The sequence below is a fragment of the Peromyscus eremicus genome, chromosome 3 (assembly GCF_949786415.1).
Source record: "Peromyscus eremicus chromosome 3, PerEre_H2_v1, whole genome shotgun sequence".
Lineage (NCBI taxonomy): Eukaryota > Metazoa > Chordata > Mammalia > Rodentia > Cricetidae > Peromyscus > Peromyscus eremicus.
The window spans coordinates 60,206,307-60,229,690 of NC_081418.1; the positions used below are offsets into that span (position 1 = coordinate 60,206,307).

Consider the following 23,384-nt stretch of genomic DNA (forward strand, 5'->3'; position numbering starts at 1 on the left):
TAAAATTTTCCTTTCAGTATTTTTACTTTGTGTGTGTGTGTGTGTGTGTGTGTGTGTGTGTGTGTGTTTGTGCGTGCAGTGCATATGGAGGCCATTTGGTGTTGTTTTTAATTGCTCTCCATCTCACGGAACCTGGAGCTCTCTGATTGGTCAGGCTAGGCAGCCAGTGAGGTCTGGGGATCTGTCTGCCTTTCTCTGCTTCCCCTAGTGCTGAGATCACAGCTGTGTAGGAGCATAGCCTACACACCACCGAGGATCCAAACTGAAGTCCGAATGCCTTCTCAGTAAATATTTGTTTTCATTACCCCACGTGTGCTATGCTCACACTCTGCTGGTGGTGGAAGATTTCACATTACTCAGAATCTAAATGTCCCATAACTTTTTCAACAGAAATATGCTTTTAAAAAGTATCTAAACAAGTAGTTATTAATTGTTAACACAAGGCACTGATCAACATTTGGGTTTGAGAAGATAGAAGGATCCCTGTGTTGTGGGGTCTTGCTTATGGCTCTGAGGGTGAGGGTCTCTGGGTGAGGTCATTGTAACAACCTTGCTTATACTGTGGATACATTGTTTATTGAGACGTCTTCATTTCAGAGATCTGGAATTACCATTCAGTTTGCAGGTGCTGGGCTTTTCATTTCCCAGCTTCTTTATTTAGTGCACTCTCTCAGGTGACAGTGGCTGTTACTCAGCCACTCAGGACCCTTGAATCCACCAGCCTGTTCACATTTTTATCCTGGTCTTCCTCTCCTCACACCTCTCTGTCTGACTTGAGCTTGTGGTCTCTCTCCACTGGAGTCGCCATGCTGTGTGTACTTTGCCTACCTCCTCCTCTCCTGTCTGAGAGCAGCTACCACATCCATGAAAGAAAAACAAGGTCAAACTGACGTGTTCCACAGGGTAGCCTGTCAGTCATTCAACACTGACCTCCACGAGTGACTGTTGGGGCTTTTGTAAGCATTTACGTTTCTGACTGAAAAGTTTGTCACTGTTGTTTGGCTTGGCATTAATTGACCTTACATATTTGCTTTGGCCTTCCTTTTAAATATGTTCAGCCTTGGACGCTGATGCCAGGGGTAGTTGCCAGTAGAAGACATAACAAAGATACAAAGCAAAGACTAGTATGTGTAGGCTGGGCTTGTCATTTGTCAGAATAGATGAGATTAGAATTTCAGGTTTTGATTTTTGTTTGGTCACGTTAATGTCTAACTAGCAGGTATGTGTTTGCTATGTACCTTTTCATATTCGGTTGTTGATCTGTCAGAAAAACGTATCTCTGTTGCTTCCAAGCGATGATATGGCTAATTATAGAAATGATTGATTTTATAAGTGTCTGTCATGTACAGTGATTTGCCACCTAAAACATGTTCTCAATTAAAACATTGCTAGGGAAAAAAATAGCTACTTAATAGAGTTGTTAAGAATTAGGACATTTATTGTCCTTACTTTGGGCTGATGTAGCTATGATGGGGGGAGTGGTCTGTGAGGACTCTAGACAGAGTTGGACAAGCCCTATGGGTGGGCTCTTTGGATAGAAAACCTTTTCATTTTACTTAGATGTTTCCAGGCAACCGTGCATGGTTGGAAAAATGGAAAGGATTTTCCTGTTTTCACCATGGACTGTTATTTACTATTACAGATTGGGCAAATTCCTTGAGTTGTCTCTTTACTTTGCCAGTAATAAATATGACTGCTGTTCCAGCATCATTTTCTTACTGTTGTTAATAAGGTGCTCTGATAGTTATTAAAGACTTACACAGTCTTTCATTCATTTCAACAAATATTTATTCTATCTTTGCTGTACACCAAACACTACTCAGGAAATACTGCAAGGAATCAAACAGACCAAAAGGCTCTGATGTGATGTTTCTCATCTTCCAGTCTAGAGGAGCTGAAAGTGGTAAGCTGTGTGTGTGTATGAAGAGAGACCGGCTTTACTATCTAGTGTCTGAACTGCACTTTAAGGTAGGTGCTCTAGGTATAGGACCTTATTGAGAAGGCCATATCTGAATGGGGAGTAAACAGGTAAAGGAGGCAGCTATGAAACCACCCAAGGAAAAGTATTCTAGACAGGGAAAAGCCAGTGCACAGTCCTTAAGAGTGTGATTGGTGTACTTTCTGACCCATATGGATCTGTATCTAGGGTAAAACCAGTGTCAACGGCCCTGGTTTCGGTATTAGGGTGTTAAAAGCCTCTGAAAGGGAAGTGAAGAATGTTTCTTATTTCTTGTTCTTTGAAGGCAGCCACATCACACTAAGGCCATTTTCTTCAAAGGTTTGGTAGCTTAGGTTTTTGCAAGTGCAAAAACCACCTAGAAATGTTTTTACGAAGGTTTAACATTTAAAAGGACTGTAAGCCATCTAGGCTGCCTGATTTTCCAGAGCCAGTGCTCTTTTAAGAACTGGCCATTGCATTCATTGCATTTGAATTCACAGACCGTCCCCACCCCCACCCCCACCCCCACCCCCGCCTCAAAAAGCCATATGGAACCCACAACTATAGAAAATTTCTAAAATACATCTATACCCATAGTGGCATGCACCACAGGCAGTGGATTTCTGTGAGATCAGCCTGATCTACATGGTGAGTTCCAGGACAGCCAGGGCTATGTAGAAAACCCTGTCTCATACAGACAAATACACAAACAAACAAAAATACATCTATATACGTACATAAAAAGGACTAAAACGGAGTTATCCTTTAGTGGCAACAATATTAGAAACCTACTAGAGACTAATAAGAACCCCAGTGTCAGGAATGTTTTTCTTCTTTTGAAATTGGAGGTTCCAAAGACCTCCAAACATTACGGGTTATTGTCATTGTTCCTGGTTACCTTCCTGAACTTGAGTGATAACCTATTACTCAAGACATTACATACTTGAGTCAAAGAACATGGAAAAATCAGCTGGTACTGACCTGGAAACTTTATCCCTACTGGCTAGCTTTCATAAAAGTGCTGAAGCTTCTTTATGTGCTCCTGGAAATGAAAAGTAAGCACCAGACATAACAGCTGTGAACTCTTCCAGTTATAGTCATGACTGGCCTGGCAAGACATGCCCAGTGGTGCAGTAGTCGCATAAACATCATGGGGTAGCCAACCACTTTCTGATTGGATTTGAGGCCCATTATTGGCTGAGAGCCTATGGCAGGGATGGAGGCCCTCGGAGAGAACCTACTACTATTACTTTGCTCAACAGACACAATAAACGGACTCCTGATGACTTACTGTTACACCCATAGATTGAGGAACTTCTTAACCCCTCACCAGAGAAGCTTCTGTTTGCAATAAGTGACAACACAGATACTCAACAACCGGTCAAGGTGCAAAGAATGAAATAGTACAGAATGTTTAGCTTTAAAGGGAACGTATATATCACATCCCCCACCCCCAGAGCCCAGGAATGGTTGTGGAAAGAGGGAGGTGGAAGAGTTGAAGAGCCAAAGGGAGTGGACGACCATAAGGAGGCAGTGTCTTCTGGACACAGCAGGGCGGCTGCACGTATGCACTTACAGTGGTTATGACAGCATGCACAAGACCTGTCAAGTCCAATCCACACCAAAGCCAGCATGGAAAGAGGAGGTGGGCACGCGATTCTACCCTAGCTGAGGTGCTGTTGCCATTGTTAGCTGCCGGGGGAGGAAGAGTCAGTTTTCTCTAAGAGTGTACCCCTGATAAGTCAGTTGTGTTCCAGTGGAAGGCCACACATCCAAGAATATTTGGGCAGCACCAACTGATGTTGACAGGTGGTAGGGTGGGAGTGGGGGGCACTTTTTTTTAAATGATTTATTTATTTTTATTTTATTTTATTTTATTTTTTTTTGGTTTTTCGAGACAGGGTTTCTCTGTGTAGCTTTGCGCCTTTTCCTGGAACTCACTTGGTAGCCCAGGCTGGCCTCGAACTCACAGAGATCCGCCTGGCTCTGCCTCCCAAGTGCTGGGATTAAAGGCGTGCGCCACCACCGCCCGGCTATTTATTTTTATTTTATGTGCATTGGTGTTTTGCCTGCCCGTATGTCTTTGTGAAGGTGTCAGATCCCCTGGAGGCAGAGTTACAGACAGTTGTGAGCTGCCATGTGGTTGCTGGGAATCGAACCCAGGTCCTCTGAAAGAACAGCTAGTGCTCTCAACCACTGAACCATCCTTCCAGTTTCCTGTTTTGTTTTGTTTTTAAAGACAGGTTCTTACTAGGGCCTGGGCTTCAACAACTAGGCTGGCTGGCTAGCAGGTCTCAGGGATCCATCTGTCTTCAACTTCCTCAGCATTGGGATTACAAAGCATGCCACACTCATTTGTTGCCCTTACAGAGGACCCAGGTTTGATTTTCACATCCACATGATAGTTCACAACCATTCCCTTATTCCAGTTCCAGGGGCTCTGATGCCCTCTTTGGGCCTTCATGGATACCAGACATGCATGTGGTGCACATAGATACATGGAGGCAAACTACTCATAAACTAAAACAAAGAAATCTAAAGGGAAGGAAAGAAGGAAGAAAGAAACCTCAGCACTTGCTACAGTTTCTGGTCTTTTACATAGGCACTCCGGACCAAACTCAAGTCCTCTGCAGCAATGGAGGTTTGAGTTTCTCATTGATAGTCTGTATAGTCTCCATTTCTGCAGCAATGGAGGTTTGAGTTTCTCATTGATAGTCTGTATAGTGTTGCCTAGAAAGTAGAGATGCACAGCATAGCTCTGGAGGCCAGGAAACCTGCATTGTCTATGGTACTTTTACTGTGAAGCTCTTAGAAAAATACTTCCCAGGTGGTTTTTCTAGTGTCTCATTGGCCTAGAAGTGCCCAAGTATGCTAGGCTGACTGGCCAGCAAGACACAGAGATCCACGGGCCTGCCCTTCCTAGCCTAGGACTGAAAGTGTGCTGCCATACCTCGGGTAAACCCAGATCTTTACAACAGCTCTCTTCCTACCCCTTTGAATCTTGGCTTTGGAGGGTTCTAGACTTGGCCAAGATGATGACAATCAGGCTGAAGAGATGCAGATGGCAGTGTCCACCTGTGGTAGAGTTGTTTGCTGGAACAGCTGTTGTATCCTAGGACTGGGAAGGGCTTGGCTGTTGTTCATGTCATCTTTGAAGGCTTCCTCCTGTGTTAAGATACAGGAGTCCACTGTGGAGGTAGGGAGGCTCGAGGAGGACCATCTTTAAATGTCAGTTTTGCTGCTTAGTTGGCGACAATCAAAGCCGCATGCCTATGGCCTGACTTCAGCATCCCATGGCCCTCTGAACATGCTATGCTTTTGTTTTTTATTGCTGTTTGCTTGTTAGTTGCCTGCTCCTAAGCCAAGATATCAGGCAGTTAAAATATCTTTCTTGGTTGAAACTCAGAATTTGCCTTAAAGGTCACTACTCTGTCTTCCCATGTTGTTGCAAATCTGTGCCTTGTTTTCCTGATAAAGGCTTTGGACCCTTTCTTCCTGGGCATTTCCTTGCACTTGTATGGGTCTGCATTTTTCAGGTATGTATTTAGTGTAAAAGGTACTTCCAGCTGACAGGGCAGCTCATTGGTGCCCTGCGCCCATTGCAGTCATTACCCTCTTTTATCCGCATTACCATTTTAGTTTTGCTTTAATTACTTTTGTTTTTTAAGTTGACTTGTGAAATATCTAGTAGTTAGTTGGCAAATAATTTAAAAATAGCTGTTTACCATCTAGGCTGAGGGCATAATCTTGTTCAAAAAGCTTAATGTTTAAAGTGAGGTTTACTAATTAATTTGCTTTGTCTTGTTTTTTAGGGATGATTTTTAATTGGCTGTAGAAATAAGTGATTTATAAGTTGTAGCTAATATACATGGGTTTCTTAGGTAGTGTTTCCTTGTCCTCAGTTCACCTGGAATGTTTATATGTGCTGCTATTTGATATGATATTTTGTTCTGACTTTGTTTTTACATGATAGAGAGACAGAAAACAATTATTGAAACTCTTTGACAATGCTGTTAGAACTAGAGTGGGCTCTGGGATAGAGTAGACTCTTTGATTAGAAAGTCGGACTTTCTTTTTTGAGTTGGTTATGAGTTTTTTGTTGGCTAGTGTGTTTTTTTTCCCAGGGGTGTAGGGGAGGGCACTGTTTGTTTTTTGTTTTTGAGCTAAGGTTTCACTTTATAGGCCAGGCTTGGAATTCACTGTGTAGCACAGGCTGGCCATGAACTTAGATGGCCATCTTGCCTTCTCCTCCCAAGTGCTGAGATTGTAATTATGAGCCTCCACTCATGGCTGTGTGGAAGGGATTTTCCATGTCCCGTGGTGGTACGTGCTGCAGCACTTGATTCTAGTCCTGAGAAGGGAGAGCTGAAGACAGTGGCCCCGCTGAGCGCGGTCCAGAGCAAAGGTGAGGAAGCAGTGTTCATTAACAGGGCGGCTGCATGTGTCAGCTGTTCTGTTGCTTCGTTTTCCAAGTGGTGACACAGTGTGAACAATGGGTAGGGTGGGTGGTTTGGAAATCAGTGAGTGTTCAGTAGCTGACTGGGGAGTGTTCCGGGGGTCTAACATGCCTATCTTTCTTTTTTAGGACATTGAAAATGGCCCTTGAGCTATGCTAGGTCTATAATGGGAAGTGTCACAGTTCGGTATTTCTGTTATGGGTGCCTTTTTACATCTGCTACCTGGACAGTTCTGCTTTTCATTTATTTCAACTTCAGTGAAGTGACTCAGCCCCTTAAGAATATGCCCATCAAGGGGTCTGGCCCCCATGGACCATTTCCCAAAAAATTCTACCCACGTTTTACTCGAAGTCCAAGTCGAGTATTAGATCCGCAGCTTAAAGCAAACAGAATGGACAATTTAATGAATAACCACATTGAAGATCCAGATAATGGCCTCTCAAAATCTTCCTCCGAGCTGGGTAAGTAATCAGGTCTGTGCTCTTTAAATCGTGTGTTGCTCAGGATTAGAAATATCCTATTGTTCCCATAAGTTACATGGTTCTAGTTAGATCTGAGCAGGAGCTGCTGACAGGGAAGTTGTTTAAAGTCTGAACCCAAAGCTTATAGGAGCCCTTTTTATATAAAAGCTTATGTGTAAATTTTTGTGGGGCATGGGTTCCTCTAAAAACTTGATGAGACTGGGGCCTGCTGAAGTCCAGTGGGATTTAATAATCGATTTCCTTTATGGAACAGTATCAGTATTTTTTCTCTGGTCACAAATAATTTGTCTTGTGAGTGTAATAAAATGTGGGGGTTTTGTTAGTTCATTTATTTGTGGTTTTTGTTTGTTTTGTTTTTGTTTGTTTGTTTTTGTTTTTTGAGACAATGTATCTCTAGCTAGCCTGGAACTCACTATGTAGTCTAGGACAGAAATCTGCCTGCCTCTTGTCTCCCTAGTGCTGGTATTAAAGGTATGTGCCAACACATAATAAAGTAGTCTTAAAAATAATGGTTTTGAGCAGGTGCTCATGGTTAGGTACACTTGGTTTGCACTGAATTGATGAGAGCCTGACGTCAGCCCCAGCTTACTCATCTGAACCTGCAACTGCAGACAGCCAGTTGAGAACTGTGGTGATGGAATCTGATTACAGTGGTGGAGTCAGGGCTTCAGGAGACCGTCACTCCTGTGGCTGTTGAGATCATCTTTCCAGACCTAAGGCACTGACGGTAATTTCACTCTCTTTCAGGTATGATTTTCAATGAACGTGATCAGGAATTGAGAGACCTGGGCTACCAGAAACATGCCTTTAATATGCTTATTAGTAACCGCTTGGGATACCACAGAGATGTGCCAGACACCAGGAATGCTGAGTATGCTCCTTATTGGCTTCTGATGAATTCCAGTGACAGTGTTTTAACGCCAGTGTGAGCGGTCAAGGGCAATGTTCAGTTTGCACTTAGTATTTGGTGTACCAGAACAGTGCACTGGATTCCACTCCTGCTACTCTTGAAGCACCATGGTCTGAAAGTGTAATGATGCAGTTTTAGAGCTTGCTGTATGTCTTTGGACATTTCAAGTCAATTACCTGAACCTAAACTTCAAAAAAAATTATTATTGCATTTATGGCAACAAGGAATTAAAACTGGTGACTTACTACTTTTTCATAATCTTCTGTGCTTCTTTCAAAGGCTTTTTGTTCTTGTCGTCAGTCGTTGCACAGACAGATGTTTGTTGAGCACCTTCAGTGTGCCATGCAGTACATAGGCCTGGGCAGATAAGATGTACCCCTGGGTTCACAGGGCTCAGTCTCTTTGGGGCAAGTGAGGAAACCAGTTATTGCAGTAGCATGGAATAGGACCTAGATGGGGCTGGTGGAGCAGTCTGGCCTCACAGCAAGTGGTTTCACTGGAGCAAGGAGGCCTTTCCCCCTGTAGAGACAGCACAGAGGGCTTTGAAGTATGAGTGTGCTGTGTTGAAGGGAGTGACCCTCATCCACTTTGGCTCTGGTGAGAGAGCTGCGGGAGGCTGGAACTAGGTGGGACAGAGGAAAGAAGTCAGGACCCTGAGTTTATTCTCTAATAGCTTTGTTGTTGCTCAAAGCCACCTATCCAGTAGCTGCTGTGTCCATGGAAGCTCTTCTGTCATCTAAGACTATCACAGTTCACTCAAATCTTTTTACACTATTAGGCAAAAACTAAAAATTTCAGAGACAAAGTTTTATTATGTATTACTGTGTTTCCACTTGGAACCTCATTGAGAAGCTAGATGTCAGCTTCAGAGTGCTACACATGCAGTAACTTCATGAAAAACAACTCATTATGTAACTTCTCTACCAAAAGCAAGAAACCATGTTTTAAAAGATAAATTTATTAGCATGATTCAAAGCAAAGACTAAACCACAGTGTTTTTGTAAATGCTTAAAAATTGCTGTAATGTCAGAAAGCACCTGAACAAGATGGCAGGAAATAACCCAAGACATTTGAGCCTCTTAAAATGTCAGATTTTCTTGTTTTGATTGTTAAAGGTGTAGAAGAAAGTCCTACCCAACTGATCTGCCAACTGCTAGTGTTGTTATCTGTTTCTACAACGAAGCCTTCTCTGCCTTGCTGCGGACTGTGCACAGTGTTGTGGACCGCACGCCAGCACACCTTCTTCATGAGATCATCCTTGTCGATGACAACAGTGACTTTGGTAAGTGATGCTGTGCCTAGTCACAATTCATCGAGGTTCTTATTCACTGTGTGATGCAGCCACAGCTGAGCTTCCAGCCTGTCCATTGATTATAGAATGATTTTACTGAAGTACTTTATCTTTGTAATCTGCTTACAGTGTTATCCAAATTTGCCCCTGGGGAATTTCCCCTTGGCTTGCTTTTAAAAATGTCCATTATGAATTAAGCTCAGATTGATAGGAAGTTATGGAGACTTCTGTTTGCCCTTCAACCAATTTCCCATGTTGGTTCTGTTATACTTACAGTATAGTGTAGTGTAGAAAACAGAATTCCACAATGGAGAATATCCTGCATGAAGATTGTTAGCAACAGCAGTCTTGAGAAGCACACTGCATCACCCAGCAGCCCCTGATGCTCCCCTTTAGAGTTACACTCTGTCTTTGTATCCCTAGTACCCTTCCCTGGCATTTGGTGACCTCCGATTTTGTCATTTCAAAAATGTAATCTAGATGGATATGCAGTATGTGCCCTTTGAGACTGGCACTTTTCATCTGTCACAGTGCTGTGGACCATGCTTATAGAAGAAGTGTGCTACACCAGTTGTTCCCAGAGTGGACTGCATTCAGAAAGCTCTTAGATGCCAGTTTTCTGAGAATCACCACGTATTTTACATACCTTTCTTTAACTGTAGATCTTCATAAAGAAAAGCTTTCTACTCTTTACTCCATTCAGCTCTTAGCCTCCTTCAAGATGAGTGGGGATCCTTTGTACAGAGATGGAGATAGAGGAAGTGACTTGCTCAAGAGAGCTTTTGAGAAGTCGAGTGGAGGTTCTACTTAGTCTGCCTGGCTTCTGGCCTCCTCCCTTTAGCACAGCACTGCACACCCAGTGATGGGGTGGCATGGAGACATTCTCTATGTACCAACAACTCTTTAGACCCTCTGTAGCCTCAGTAGAGCTCTACACCAGTATACTTAAGGACTGATGAAGGAACACAACACCCGTGAGACCATAATACTCAAACCTGGGTAACATCAAAACATCCTTTTGTTGTTGTTGCTTTGTTTTTTTGAGACAGGGTCTTTCTATGTAGTTCTGGCTGTCCTGGCACTCTATGTAGAACCAGGCTGGCCTTGAACTCAGAGAAGTCTGCCTGCCTCTGCCTCCCAAGTGCTGGAGTTAAAAGTGTGTAACACCACACCTGGTGGGTTTTTTTGTTTTTTGTTTTTTGTTTTGTTTTGTTTTGTTTTGTTTTTAGTCTAGGCCGGCCTCAAATTTACTATCAAGCCAAAGTGGGCATTGAAATTGCAGGCAAGAGCCTTCATGTTTGGCTTCATTTCAGACATTGTCTATTGAAATACACATCTAAGGCAGCTCTTCCTCTTGGCTAGGTTCCAACTTGCACTCTGGGTTTCTTTTTCCTCCTATAGAGGATGCTGGGATGTTTTACAATGAGGCAGAGTCTAACACATTTCTTTGATCACTTGTAGATCTTGACTTACGTGGCAGATACAGTTTTAGGAATGGTTATAAGGTGCCTTGGTGTATGTCTCATATGGTATGAGTAATTATGGAACTGTTGTTTTCAGATGATTTAAAAGGAGAGCTAGATGAATACATCCAAAGATACCTGCCTGCAAAAGTCAAGGTCATAAGAAATAGGAACCGTGAGGGATTGATCCGAGGAAGAATGATCGGAGCAGCCCATGCTACAGGTATATCCGTGCTGTGGCTCTGTGGTTTTGGACGCCTACAGAGGTCCACAGAAAGCCGTAGTTACTGTTCTGTTGCTGTGAGGAGACACCATGAGCAGGGCAGCTTATAAAAGAAAGCATTTGACTTAGGGCTTATGGTCTCAGAAGGTCAGTCCATGACCAGTATGGCACAGTAGCTGAAGCTTACATCTGACCCACAAGCAAGAGGCAGAGACAGAGCTAATAAGGGTTTTTGAAACCTCAAAAAGCCCACCTCCAATGACAGACCTCCTCTTACAAGGCTACACCTCCTCATCCTTCCAAACAGTTTTATCTAGTGGGGACCAAGCATTTGAACATGAGCCTTTGGGGGCCATTCAGTCCACTCGTTCAGTCTCATTCAAACCTCTACACCATGTTTTCATTGGTTGTTGTCCAAAGGAGTGAAGAAGCTTGTTGTGTTTGGGAAGATTTCGTAACTCTGACCTGCTGCCCTAAAGCACAGAGTACAAAAATTACTGCTAGAACCCTCACTGACCTATTTCAGTAGTGGCTTTTTAGTTAATTATTGGCCTCTAAAATAGGTTTCTTATCTTGCTGCTTACATAACTAGAAAAGTCCAAGCTAACAAGTAACTGAACTTTTAAAAATTTCATACAGAAACATATAGACTCCAAACTGCTTGACTTGAATTATGCTAATAGTTGTTATTGTGGAGTGCACAGCTTTAAGGTCAGGGTCAGGATTTTACTTGGTAACTGTAAACAGTGTTTAACACTGATAGCATGGAGGAGAGAGTCTCTGTTGTTGTTGGGAGGTTTCCAGGCCCCTCTCTCCATCATGTGGCACACACCAATCTCCCCCTGAAAGTAGAGAGCAGGTGCAGACCAGCCTTGTGTAGAAAGTACACTCCAGTTCTCTTGGGCTTCACTTGTGTCCTTTGTTTTGATCTCAGGCTGGCTTCCTACTTGCTATGTAGCTGAGGATGATCTTGAACTCGGGGCCCCTGCTTCTACCTCCCGAGTACTGGGATTATAGACATGTACCACCACACCTGGCTGGATCTCTTTTATGCTTACCTAGAAAGATAGAGGTGTAAGGTTGGCATTCCTGGTTTTCTTTTATTGATCTTGACTAAAATATTTTCCTTTAAAAATACAGACAAGGAGCTGGAGAGATGGCTCAGAGGTTAAGAGCACTGACTGCTCTTCCAAAGGTCCTGAGTTCAATTCCCAGCAACCACATGGTGGCTTACAACCATCCGTAATCAGATCTGGTGCCCTCTTCTGTATACATAATAAATAAATCTTTTAAAAAAAATACAGACAAATGAATCGGTTTAAAGTAGCTCCTGGGCATATCAGAAGTCATGAAGTCAGTTCGATAAGTCCTGACTTGAGTCTTTCCCTCATAGCATTGTCACCTAGGCCCTGCTGTGAACTGCTCTGCCTCAGATCCCACCCCCCCAACCCCCCCCCCAAGGATCTGTGATGATAAGCACTGGGCACCACCACACTCCCCTGTAGCCGTGGTAGCCATGGCCCATTGCACTTGTTATACTTGGTTGGGATTTCACTTTTGGGATTTGGTCTTTTTCTTTCAAAACCTCCTGTGACCTGAAGCAGTGGACGGGAAAGGAGAGCAGCCCTCTGCATCCAGTTAGAGCCAGTGCCCTAGGTCAGTGAGACATCTGCTTCTCCAGGGCTGTAGCCAAGACTAAAGGAAGTTGGCTGTGCCGGGTCTTTGAAGATGCTGAGCTGGAGAAAACTCTGGAGCATTGAAGATTGTGCCATTTGAACCACTGTACTGCTGCAGTGCATATTTACTGTTATTTTTATGATCTCCTTGTCATTGTTCAGATATGGCGTAGGATCGGCCAGGTTCAAGACAGTTTGAGATTGCTATGGCAGGTTTGGTGCAGCCATGTAGGATCTCACTGCATTTAGTTAATTAACTTGGCCTCATTTTGAAAAAGTAGTACTCTCAGAATTAAGAAAAGCTATGATAAGACATTTCTCCTTAAAGAAACCCTGACCTCAGCCGGGTGGTGGTGGCGCATACCTTTAAACAAAACAAAACAAAACAAAAAACCAAACCCTGACCTCATTTTCCACTGAGCACCGATAGTGCTGAGGAGTGTGCATTCTGTATTAGGTAATTTTGTTTTGTTTTTTGTTTTTCGAGACAGGGTTTCTCTGTGTAGCTTTGCGCCTTTCCTAGAACTCACTTGGTAGCCCAGGCTGGCCTCGAACTCATAGCGATCCGCCTGGCTCTGCCTCCTGAGTGCTGGGATTAAAGGCGTGCGCCACCACCGCCCGGCTGCTAGATGTTTTATATACACATTGAGTTTGTGGACAGATAGGGACTATGTGACTAATTTACTGACATCATTGAAAACCTAGGGGTATTTTTTCAATAATTTATGTTTTAATAAATCATGTAAAATCTATTCTGATTCTTATTTAGAATAATCCTACTCTCTGATAATTCCAGTTTCTCAAAGAATTTTGGAGTTATCAAAACCAACAGTTCTCAACCTTGCTTACATTTATCCAGAAGATGCAAAGATAACAAGAAGATGCAAAGGAAACAGGATGAAGTTTTAGTCATTTATATTTGCTAATAAGGCTGAAAGAATCCCTTAGAGCCCTATGGGAAATAAGAAATGAGCTGGAGGTAGTACAGTGGAGAATCCAGGGGAGAAGGGTGATATGTATGGACGGTGTCAAACTGTGGTTGGCACAGCAGTCCATCTTTGAAGGAAGTTACCATAGTGTAGTGGTTCCAGCTCTCAGTGATGCTAAGCCATTGGTGACAGTGCAGTTCTAGCCTCTAAGGCAGGGATGTACTCAATTAGATACTTTGAATAAAAGAACTGTAGGAAAAGTGGACTCCACAACTGGCCAATGTCACTGCAAGAACACACTGGGCCTGGCCGCCACTGGGAGAAGAGGGGTCTCTTGAGTTGCCTAACAGCTTGTTGGGGCCGTACATGTGGTTTGTAGTCTCTCTGTGACAGTGTACATTTCAGAGAAAACTCTTGGCCAAAGGACTTACTTCCCTGAACCCAGCTGACAGTGCAGAGAGTAGTTTCTTGATGGGGGTGGTCATGGTGGCCACCCATGGCCGGTACATAACATCCCCATCCTTGCTGTGCCTTGGCCAAGTGTGAGGTACCACTTTCCCATCTTCTCCCTTCACCTCTGCAGGAGAAGTCCTAGTGTACCTAGACAGCCATTGTGAAGTCAACGTGCTGTGGTTGCAGCCCTTGCTGGCCATCATCCGTGAGGATCCACATACTGTGGTGTGCCCCGTGATTGACATCATCAGCGCTGACACACTTGCCTACAGCTCATCCCCAGTGGTACGGGGAGGTTTCAACTGGGGGCTGCACTTCAAGTGGGATTTAGTTCCTGTGTCCGAGCTGGGAGGAGCTGATGGAGCCACTGCCCCAATAAGGTAAGAGAGGTTGGCAGAGTCCCACTAGCTTTTCCTTAGAAAAGAACAGTGTATTAAGGAAAATTTCTTCTTTGTAAGGGGCAAGGATCTTGATCTAAGTTACTCAGTAAAAAAAAAATTTGAAGCGAGGTGCTACAAAGAGAGACCCCATCTCAAAAACGCAACAAATTTTGTTTTCATTTTTTTGTTTGTCTTTGAGACAGGATTTATCTCTTTAATAGTTCTGGCTGTCCTGGAACTCACTCTGTAGACCAGGCTGGCCTCCAGAGATCCACCTCCAGTAAAGACTCTTAGGGGTATAGTTTCATATAAGCCGAGCCCAGAGTTAAGAGTAAGAAACTGTCAGTGCCCCTAAGTGTTGTGTCGTTTGTGAGAGAGGCCAATAGGTAACTGTTTCTGGGTAGTGTGGGTGCCCTGTGTGCTGTGGGCTGTGCCAGACTCCTCTCCAGTTCATCACTACAGGCTGAGTACCTCTTTGTCTGAGGTGAGAAGTGTCTTAGAATTCAGGTATTTGTTGTATGTTGGAATATTTGCATGTCCATAACTGGAGATTTTGGGATGGAGCCCAAGTCTAGCTGTGTAATGCACTTGTGTTTCACACTTTTTCTACAAGACCTGAACGTAACTTGATGCAGCCTTCAGGAACCTCTGTTGCAGACAAGAAGTCACATCAGTCCTTTTTTAATTTGTTTAATTTTTCATATACTATATTTTTGTCATAGTCTTTCCCCTCACCAACTCCTCCCAGATCTCCCTCCCTCCCCACCCAACTTCATATTCTTTCTTAAAAAGCAAACTACAAAAAGCATACACAGAAATACCCTCCCCTCCCCTCCCCAGAGTCCGTTCTGTGCTGACAACTATCCCAGTGCATGGCCTGCTTTGGGTGTGGGCCATAGGCTCGGTGGCACCCTGTTGAAGAAGAGGGATTTCCCTTCCCAGCAATTATTCATTACAAACACAGTCCTGGCTGTCTTAGTTCTGATTCCTTTGAAGATACTTTTTTTTTTTTTTTTCAAAATGTTTTTCAGACATGTATAAATAGGTTTTGTTGTTTTGTTTTTTAAATACAGACTGGGCTCATGCCATGTAACTGCCATACCTGCAGGATTGGGGATTGAAGCCAGGGATTTCCACCTGCTCTACAAGCCCCCTTACCAACTGAGCTACATCTAGTCCATGTAAATGGTTTTTAGAGTATCTAGTTCTCTCCAAGCTTTCAATTGTCTCTTTTTTCTTTGAGTGTATTGAGTAGTTATTTTGAAGTCTGTTTGATAGCTTCATAATTAAAACTTTCACATCTATTTTTGTTGTAGACTGTTTCTCTTTTCTGTGATTTCCCCTCCCTGGTTGCCTGCTTATTTATCTGTCTGCTCTTTTGTTAGACATTCTAGAGTTCTTCTGTAGGCAGTTTGGGAGGGACAGTAGAACCCGCGCATGAATCCCTAGCTTCAGGTCAGGAGGTCACATGCCTAGAGGTTGGGATTGAGCCTTTGGGTAATGCCTGCTGCAGGGTGCTGCAACTTCAACCCGAATCGTCTGTTGTTGGCAAGCTGCTGTGCGTGAGGGAGGGAGGGACCCTCATATGTTAGGAGTTAACAGAATCCCTGGCCTCAAACCAGATGCCAGTAGTGGCTCCTCCCTCCCACTCACATGCTAAGTATGATGGCTCTAAACATTCAGAGGTCTGAACGCTCTAACATGGATGTCACTGCTGGCACAGTCAGCCTCTTGAGAGGCGCTGCTGATGCTCTTCAACTCAGCAGGGAGACCGTCTCTGTGGCAGGCTCTGGACTCAGTTTTTGTCCAGTGCCTCTACTAGGCCATCAAAATTAAGTCATTTGAGTTGGGTGTCTATCAAACTCAGTTACAGTAAGAATAGTACTTTGATACTTAGAATGTAATCTTATGCCAGATACTTATATAGCCCCAGCAATCCAAAAAATTCAGGTATGTGGCCATGCTTGCTCCCTTACTAGATGAAAATGTTTCTTTTTATCTGTTATCCTTTTATTTACCTTTTCTCTAATGACAGCTAATCTACTGTGTCCCAGAGTCACAGAGACTTTGTAAACAATAGGTAACTGGTTCTGTTGAATGAGCACAGGCTGTGGTCCTTTTCTAGGTCACCTACAATGGCTGGAGGATTGTTTGCAATGAATAGACAGTATTTCAATGATCTTGGACAGTATGACAGTGGCATGGATATCTGGGGAGGAGAAAATCTGGAAATCTCATTTCGGGTAATTTTGGTTTTGTGTGTGTTCTGTTATTAAATGGTCTGTAATGGAATATAATTGTAGTTTAGGGGCAAAGAGAACCTTCTGAGCAGGTGGGCCCCCATACCACCCATCTGGACCTGTCTGCAGAGTCCCCGTCAGCCCATAGCACAGTACTTATACATGTCTATTTATAATTTTGAAAACATACCACTATAGTGCTTTAAAGGGCAGTTTTTCTCCAATTTTTTTTCAGGTTGAAAGTTTATATAGATATCATTGGTTCAGTTTTCTTTTGTTCTCTTTTTTGCAAAAGTAAATGAATCCCATAAATGTTAAAAGTATATACTCTCACACATGACACGACATGCATATGTTTTAAAAGGTTCTTTAAAAAAATGTGTGTTTGCACAAGCACACACATGTGTTATGGTGCTCATGTGGAAGCCATGGCACAACTTACAGGAGTTGGTTCTCTCCTCCTGCCGTGTGGCTCCTGGAGATCGAACAGGAGTCGTCAGGCTTGGTGGCAAGCACTTCTGCTCCCTGAGCCAGCCTCCCAGCCCTGCCTGCAACCAAGTACTCTTGAATCTGAATCACTTGTATCATTTAGAAAAAAAGACTTTTTGGACTTGGGGAGATGGCTCAGTGGGCAAACCACTCTCCCTGCAAGCAAGAGCAGAGATGTCTGGGTCCTGAGAGCCCGTGTAAACATCAGGTTGGCATGGCTGCTTATCTGTAGTTCTAGCCTTGGAACATAGACACAGGATTCCCAGACAAATTACTAGCCATACTAGTGAGCTCTGGGTTTGATTGAGACCCTGCCTCCAAAGGATGCAGTAGAAGAGTGGTAAAGGGGGACCCCCACCCCCTTTAAAAGATAGATTATTTATGTAGTTTATGTATATGGGTATTTTGTTTGCATGTTCATCTGCACATAAGAAGAGAGCATCAGATCCCACTATAGATGTGAGCCACCATGTGGTTGCTGGGAATTGAACTGAAGACCTCTGGAAAAGCAGCCGGTGCTCTTAACCGCTGAGCTGTCTCAAGCTGTCTCTCAGGCCCCAAGATTTCCAGTATTAACCTTAGGCCTCAGTGTTCATTCTCATGCATGTGCACTGCATATGCAGGCATGCCACACACATGCAAACGCGTGCATATGCAGGAACACTGCACAAACATGTAAGAAAAAAGAGGTGTTTTCTTAGAAATAAAGTGTATAAAAGAAAGTACATGAGCCAGGTGGTGATGGCGCACCTTTTAATCCCAGCAATCGGGAGGCAGAGCCAGGCAGATCTCTGTGAGTTTAAGGCCAGCCTGGTCTACAGAGTGAGTTCCAGGACAGGCACCAAAGCTACACAGAGAAACCCTGTCTTGAAAAACAAAAAAAAGTACATGAAAAACAGAAGACCAGCTAATAAGCATAACTTTTCAAATCCTTAAGAGCAAGTCCATTAATGCAACAAAGAATGATAGCATAATTCAGACACATGGGAGCAAATGAATGTTTTCAGAATTGGTTGCCTTTTTAATTTCAGGAAGACCTAATTTTTAAACGCCCCTACTTTCTTCTGAGTAGATCTCATAGAGAAACACCTGTAGTTGCATAGCCCCCATTCATACAGGCTGGTGTGGGGGCTGCTTCTGTCTGAACTGTTGGTCCATGTCTGTTTGCTTCTGCCTAGATCTGGATGTGTGGCGGTAAGCTCTTCATCATCCCTTGCTCAAGAGTAGGCCACATTTTCCGAAAAAGGCGGCCATACGGATCTCCTGAAGGCCAGGACACCATGACACACAACTCCCTGAGGCTGGCCCATGTCTGGTTGGATGAGTACAAGGTGAGTGTCTGTGTCTGTCACCCCACTCGTGCTTGTTCTTCTTGGCTGACCTTCCCTGCTGTGCCATCTCTCTGGGCTTCTTTTCACCCGGGAGTCACTCGGTTTGGGTTCTCACCTGACTTCTGAGTGTGATTCGTAAGCATTGGAAGCAGCTCTGTTTTAGTGCACTGATCCTTCTGTGCCCATCAGAGTTTGGGACTCCGCAGGACTGGGCTGCACTTCCTCACCCACTGGACTTCACTGCTCACTCCAGATTCCATCCCCATTGCTGTCCTACCTTATACAACTTTGTTTTCTTTGCAGAATCTTTATCAAGTATAATTTGCATGTTAATTTTAGAGCATTTTGTCACATCAAAAAGAAATACTGTACTTTTCATGTTTCACCTCTGACCACAGCTCTAGACAACCACATCAGTCTCCTGGCTCCAGTCTTTCCTAGACCTCTCACACATCTGTGCCCTTCTCTGTGGCTTACACTTGGTGTTTGTGTTTAGGCTGGGCAGTGTTGTAGCTGGTCTCAGCACTTCACTACTTCCCATTACTCAGGGATACTCTATCCATCTGGCCATCACCTGGGCATTTGGCTTGTTTACATGTTAACTTTTAGGAAAATGCTGCTGTGATTATTTGTGTGCAGTTGCTACTGTCATTGAAATGGGTTGGTCTCGAACTCCATCCTTGTGCCTTCCTGCTCTGGGATTACAGGCGTGCATGCACTAGCGTGCCTGGTGAAGTACCTGAGCTCTTATTTTGGAGACAAAAGATGGATAAGAGGATGAACAGTAATTGCAACCCTGTGACGTAATGGGAAATGGCAGCAGATGCTCAGGCTGTGAAGTGCTGAGGAGGGAGCTGGGAGCAGACATGGGCTCAAAGCATGCCAAGGTTCTGTTTGTCTCTATCCCTCTCCTAACTCAGAGCTCTGGGGCTCGGCTCCTTGTGAATTGTTATCATCTGCGTGTGGCAGAGATCCCACAGTGTGGCTTGCTGACCTCTCGGTTCTGGCCACCCACTCAGGTTTGCAGGGTCTCACTCATTTCCATAGTCAGATGAATACAGACACTTAATGTCTACACTTGCTGTGTAGACACTGCATGCCTGAGCGAAGAAGCACCAGCTGCTTTCCTGTAAGAACTCCACTGAAGAGACAGCAATCACCCAGTCGGAAGTCTTGTCAGTAGTCATGTGACCGCTTCATGTGGAGTACAGTCATGTGAGCTGAGTGCTGAACTACACTGTTCTCCATGGGCCCTTGCATATGACACTGAACAGCAGCTTCTCCAAGTGAGCCAGGGCTTGTAAATGATAAAACTCAACTCTTTAACAGCAGGGCTTGTAAATGATAAAACTCTACTCTTTAACAGCAGGACTTGTAAATGATAAAACTCCACTCTTTAACAGCAGGACTTGTAAATGATAAAACTCCACTCTTTAACAGCAGGGCTTGCTGTCCCAGGCCTGTAATCCCAGGAGAGGCAGCTGGTGTTTCAAGGCCAGTCTTGTGAGTTCCAGGCCAGCCAGGGATACACAGTGAGACCCTGTCTCAAAAACAAAACAAACCCCCATCATTATGAGCTTGAAAGTGTGCCACTATGTAGCTTTTCGGATGAAATCATAAATTATTTTATTGTATAGTGAAGTGTGTCAGTATTTTGAAGAACTGCGCAGCCATAGGACCAGTGTTTTTCAAGTAAGTAGTACATGTTATAAAAGCCTTGCATGTGTAAAAAGAACATTCAAAGAGGAAGCAAGAGCAAATGGGAATCTCACTGGTATGATTTCTTATTTTCTATCATAATTAAAATATCAAAGTTACTGAGTTATACGCTACACATGCTGCTGTGTAGTGGTCCCAGCACTGGGGAGACTGAGGCAGGACTGTTAATTAGAGGCCATTCTGGGCTGTGTGCTTATACTGTATCAGAAAATTACAAATAACTTATTATATTAAATATTTAATACAAGAATAGCCATAATTACTTGTAATAGCTTTGAAAATACTCCTTGTGTTTGAACTACATTTCTCATGAGGTTGTATTTTAAAGCGGTGAGATGCTGAGTGGTAGATATGCTTGCCGTACAGGTCGAGCAGTCAGCTTGATCCAGAATCCCACCCAAAGGTGGAAAGAGAATCAACCCCATAGAGTTGCCCTCTGACTGCCACAAATGCACCAAGGCACGCACCCCCACCATGTATCAGGGTAAATGTACATATGAGCCACCTAAGAAAAGATGAGTTTCTAGACAGTGGCAGTGATGGCACACACCTTTAATCCCAGCACTCAGGAGGCAGAGGCAGGTGGTCCTCTGTGAGTTTGAGGCCAGCCTGGTCTACAAAGCGAGGTCAGGACAGCCAGAGCCACAAAGAGAAACCCTGTCTTGAAAAAAAAAAAAAAGGTTTACTAATGAATTAAAACTGTTGGTTTTTTGTTTTTGTTAGTGATAGTGTTTCTAAGATAGGGTCTTACCATGTAGTCTTGACTGGCCTGGAGCTGCTACATAGACTGGGCTGGTTTTGAACTCAAAGATCTGCCTACCTCTGTGTCTTTAGTGCTGAGATTAAAGGTGTGTGCAGCCATGTCTGGGTCAGTTTTAATTTTAACATGGTTGGTATCCATGGAATCCTGGATCTTCAGCTCATGTTGAGAATAATAGAAGTCAGAGTTTGAGTCACTCATCTCACACATAATCTATTGTCTTAGTGTTCTGTTGCTGTGAAGAGACATCATGACCAAAGCAACTTCTATAAAGGAGAACATTTAATTGTTTAAATTAAAACAGTTCAGAGGTTTGGTCCATTATCAGGGTGGGAAGCAAGGCAGCATGCAGGCAGACATGGTGCTGGAGAAGAAGCTGAGGTTCCTACATCTTCTTGCAATAGGAAGTCAACTGAGACACTGGGTGTCTTGAGCCCACCTCCACAGTGACACACCTACTCCAACAAGGCCTCACTTCCTAATAGTACCACTCCCCTGGGGGGCCATCTTCTTTCAGACTACTACATCCACCGAGTTAGATTTTCCTCCAATTTGTCCTCTGTGAAATCAAATGTATCTTGAGTTTATGTTATGGTTAGTGACAGGCATGTGGAAAGTTCCTATTGATATTTTGACATTAAGAAAACACAAGACTGTGTTTTCCTCAAAGAATGTGTAATATATTTCCAGCAGCAAATTCCATTTTTCTTTCTTTTAAACTTAGGAGCAGTATTTTTCCTTAAGACCTGATTTGAAGACCAAGAGTTTTGGAAATATCAGTGAGCGTGTTGAATTGAGGAAGAAGTTGGGCTGTCAATCATTCAAGTGGTATTTGGACAATGTTTACCCTGAGATGCAGATACCTGGCCCGAACGCCAAACCTCAACAGCCCATCTTCATCAACAGAGGGCCCAAGCGCCCCAGGGTCCTTCTGCGTGGACGGGTGAGGCAGCAGCAGTCCTATCTGAGGGTTCCACTGGGAGGGGCAGAGCAGGAAAGTTTTCTGAGGTCCTGTGATAAATCTAGATTTAGCTCAGATTTAATTTCATTTTTGAGGGGATTTCTCTCTTCTCTAGTAGAAAAGCTTACAAATTTTAATGTGTTTGCTGTTTACACCCAGGTCAAGATCCTGTACTTACTGCATTGAAAGTGACAGTTAAGTTGGTAGGACATGCAGTGGGATTTCACACTCAATGCACTGGCAGTCTTCAGAGCTTAGCAGAGGGCACACTGTGGACCCTTTCTAATTGCACTTAAGGCTTAGGGGTCTGCTGTTCTGAGCTCTGAGTAATTTCTAAAACTGGCATTCTGGAGGCTGGGGAGATGGCTCAGCTGATAAAGCACTGTGCAGCTCAGTGTGAGGATTGGAGTTTGGAGCTTCAGAACCCATGCAGACACTGGGCAGTTGTGGAGGTCCACTTATAATTCCAGTGCTTGGGAGGCAGAGCCTGGATCATTGGAGTAAGCCCAGTGAGCTCTGGGTTTATTTGGTAGACCTTGCACCTCAGTGAACAAGGGGGAAAGCTTGCACAAGCATGCACCCCCTCCCACCTGTGCAAACACACACACAGACAGAAAGCTGGTGTTCTTGTAGGTTTCCCTCTTTAAATTCCTAAGGCCCATCTTCCAACTTTTCTATTTCAGAATTGAGTCTAGTACTTTCCTCCCTGTTTACTTTATAAAACCCCAAACAACCATCATGATGTTTATTGGGTGTTTTTCTTAAGTAAAGAGGGATATTTTGTGCCCATACAGTTGAAATCCCTTCCAGCATAATTCTTGATCTTGGTATCACTGTTGGAAGGTCTTGGTGGTTCTGTATGTCCAAGTCAGCATATACATAGTATACTTAAAAAAACACAAAACTGAAAAAAAAATGTCTAAACAGAGTTTTGCCGTGTAGCCCAGGCTGGCTGGCCTCAAATTCATCATCTGCCTGCTTCAGCTCCATGAGTGCTTTGGTTACAGTCCTAAGTCACCGTGCCTGGCTTTATTTCCTCGCTTCCTCTTAGCTCCTGGGCTCTTATTTGGGACTGTGGAACAGCATTTCCACTCCAGGCACACATCCCCCAGGCACCAAGATGTCTGCATGGAAGTCCTCAAGAACACGGTTTTGTTTTGTTTTGTTTTGTTTTTTTGCAGCTCTACCATTTGCAGACCAACAAATGTCTGGTAGCCCAGGGCCGCTCCAGCCAGAAAGGAGGCCTGGTGCTGCTTAAGGCCTGTGATTACAGAGACCCAGCTCAGGTGGGTGATGCCGCCCAGTGCATAGGCTCTCTGGGGAAGGAAGCACATGTGGGCAGACTATGGACAGGAGGTGTTCAGTGCGGTGACTTTTCTTAAGTTGTAGGTTACAGATGACTTTAGAGACCATTTGAAATAACTGCTTCTGTCTTCTCCGTGTTCCTCTGCCTCTGGTCATTGCTTGTCAGTTGTAAGACCTTTGTGCTTTTTACTGTGGTGTAGGGAGTGCTCTTCTTCAAACCTGAAGTCCTCAGTAGATGAACCAGAGTCAGATTTTCCTACCCAGTTTTTACATCTCATTAAAGGACACCTCAACAGAGTTCATTGCATCCACTCTATTTTAGGTAGTCTTTTCCATATTAAAAATGTAAGCAGATAACATTTCAGTTTGTCACTGT

At 43.8% G+C, this 23,384-nt stretch overlaps 1 protein-coding gene across 9 annotated transcripts in view; it reads left to right on the plus strand.

Moving 5' to 3' along the window:
* Galnt11 (polypeptide N-acetylgalactosaminyltransferase 11) overlaps positions 1–23,384 on the plus strand; it is a 49,624-nt gene that overhangs the window by 5,656 nt on the left and 20,584 nt on the right. For 5 of the 9 annotated variants that reach the window (XR_009378229.1, XM_059257759.1, XM_059257766.1 and 2 more), the window contains 9 exons: positions 6,525–6,857; positions 7,626–7,749; positions 8,904–9,070; positions 10,640–10,765; positions 13,954–14,203; positions 16,329–16,446; positions 18,111–18,263; positions 21,467–21,685; positions 22,885–22,989. Coding sequence is in view for 8 of the 9 variants with exons in the window: in XM_059257759.1 (XP_059113742.1) it covers positions 6,563–6,857; positions 7,626–7,749; positions 8,904–9,070; positions 10,640–10,765; positions 13,954–14,203; positions 16,329–16,446; positions 18,111–18,263; positions 21,467–21,685; positions 22,885–22,989 (1,557 nt within the window). In the remaining variant the exon portion in view is untranslated. Of the gene's footprint in view, positions 1–1,823; positions 1,904–4,103; positions 6,345–6,524; positions 6,858–7,625; positions 7,750–8,903; positions 9,071–10,639; positions 10,766–13,953; positions 14,204–16,328; positions 16,447–18,110; positions 18,264–21,466; positions 21,686–22,884; positions 22,990–23,384 lie in introns of those variants that run through there. The other 4 variants (XM_059257760.1, XM_059257762.1, XM_059257765.1 and 1 more) reach the window with 3 other exon arrangements.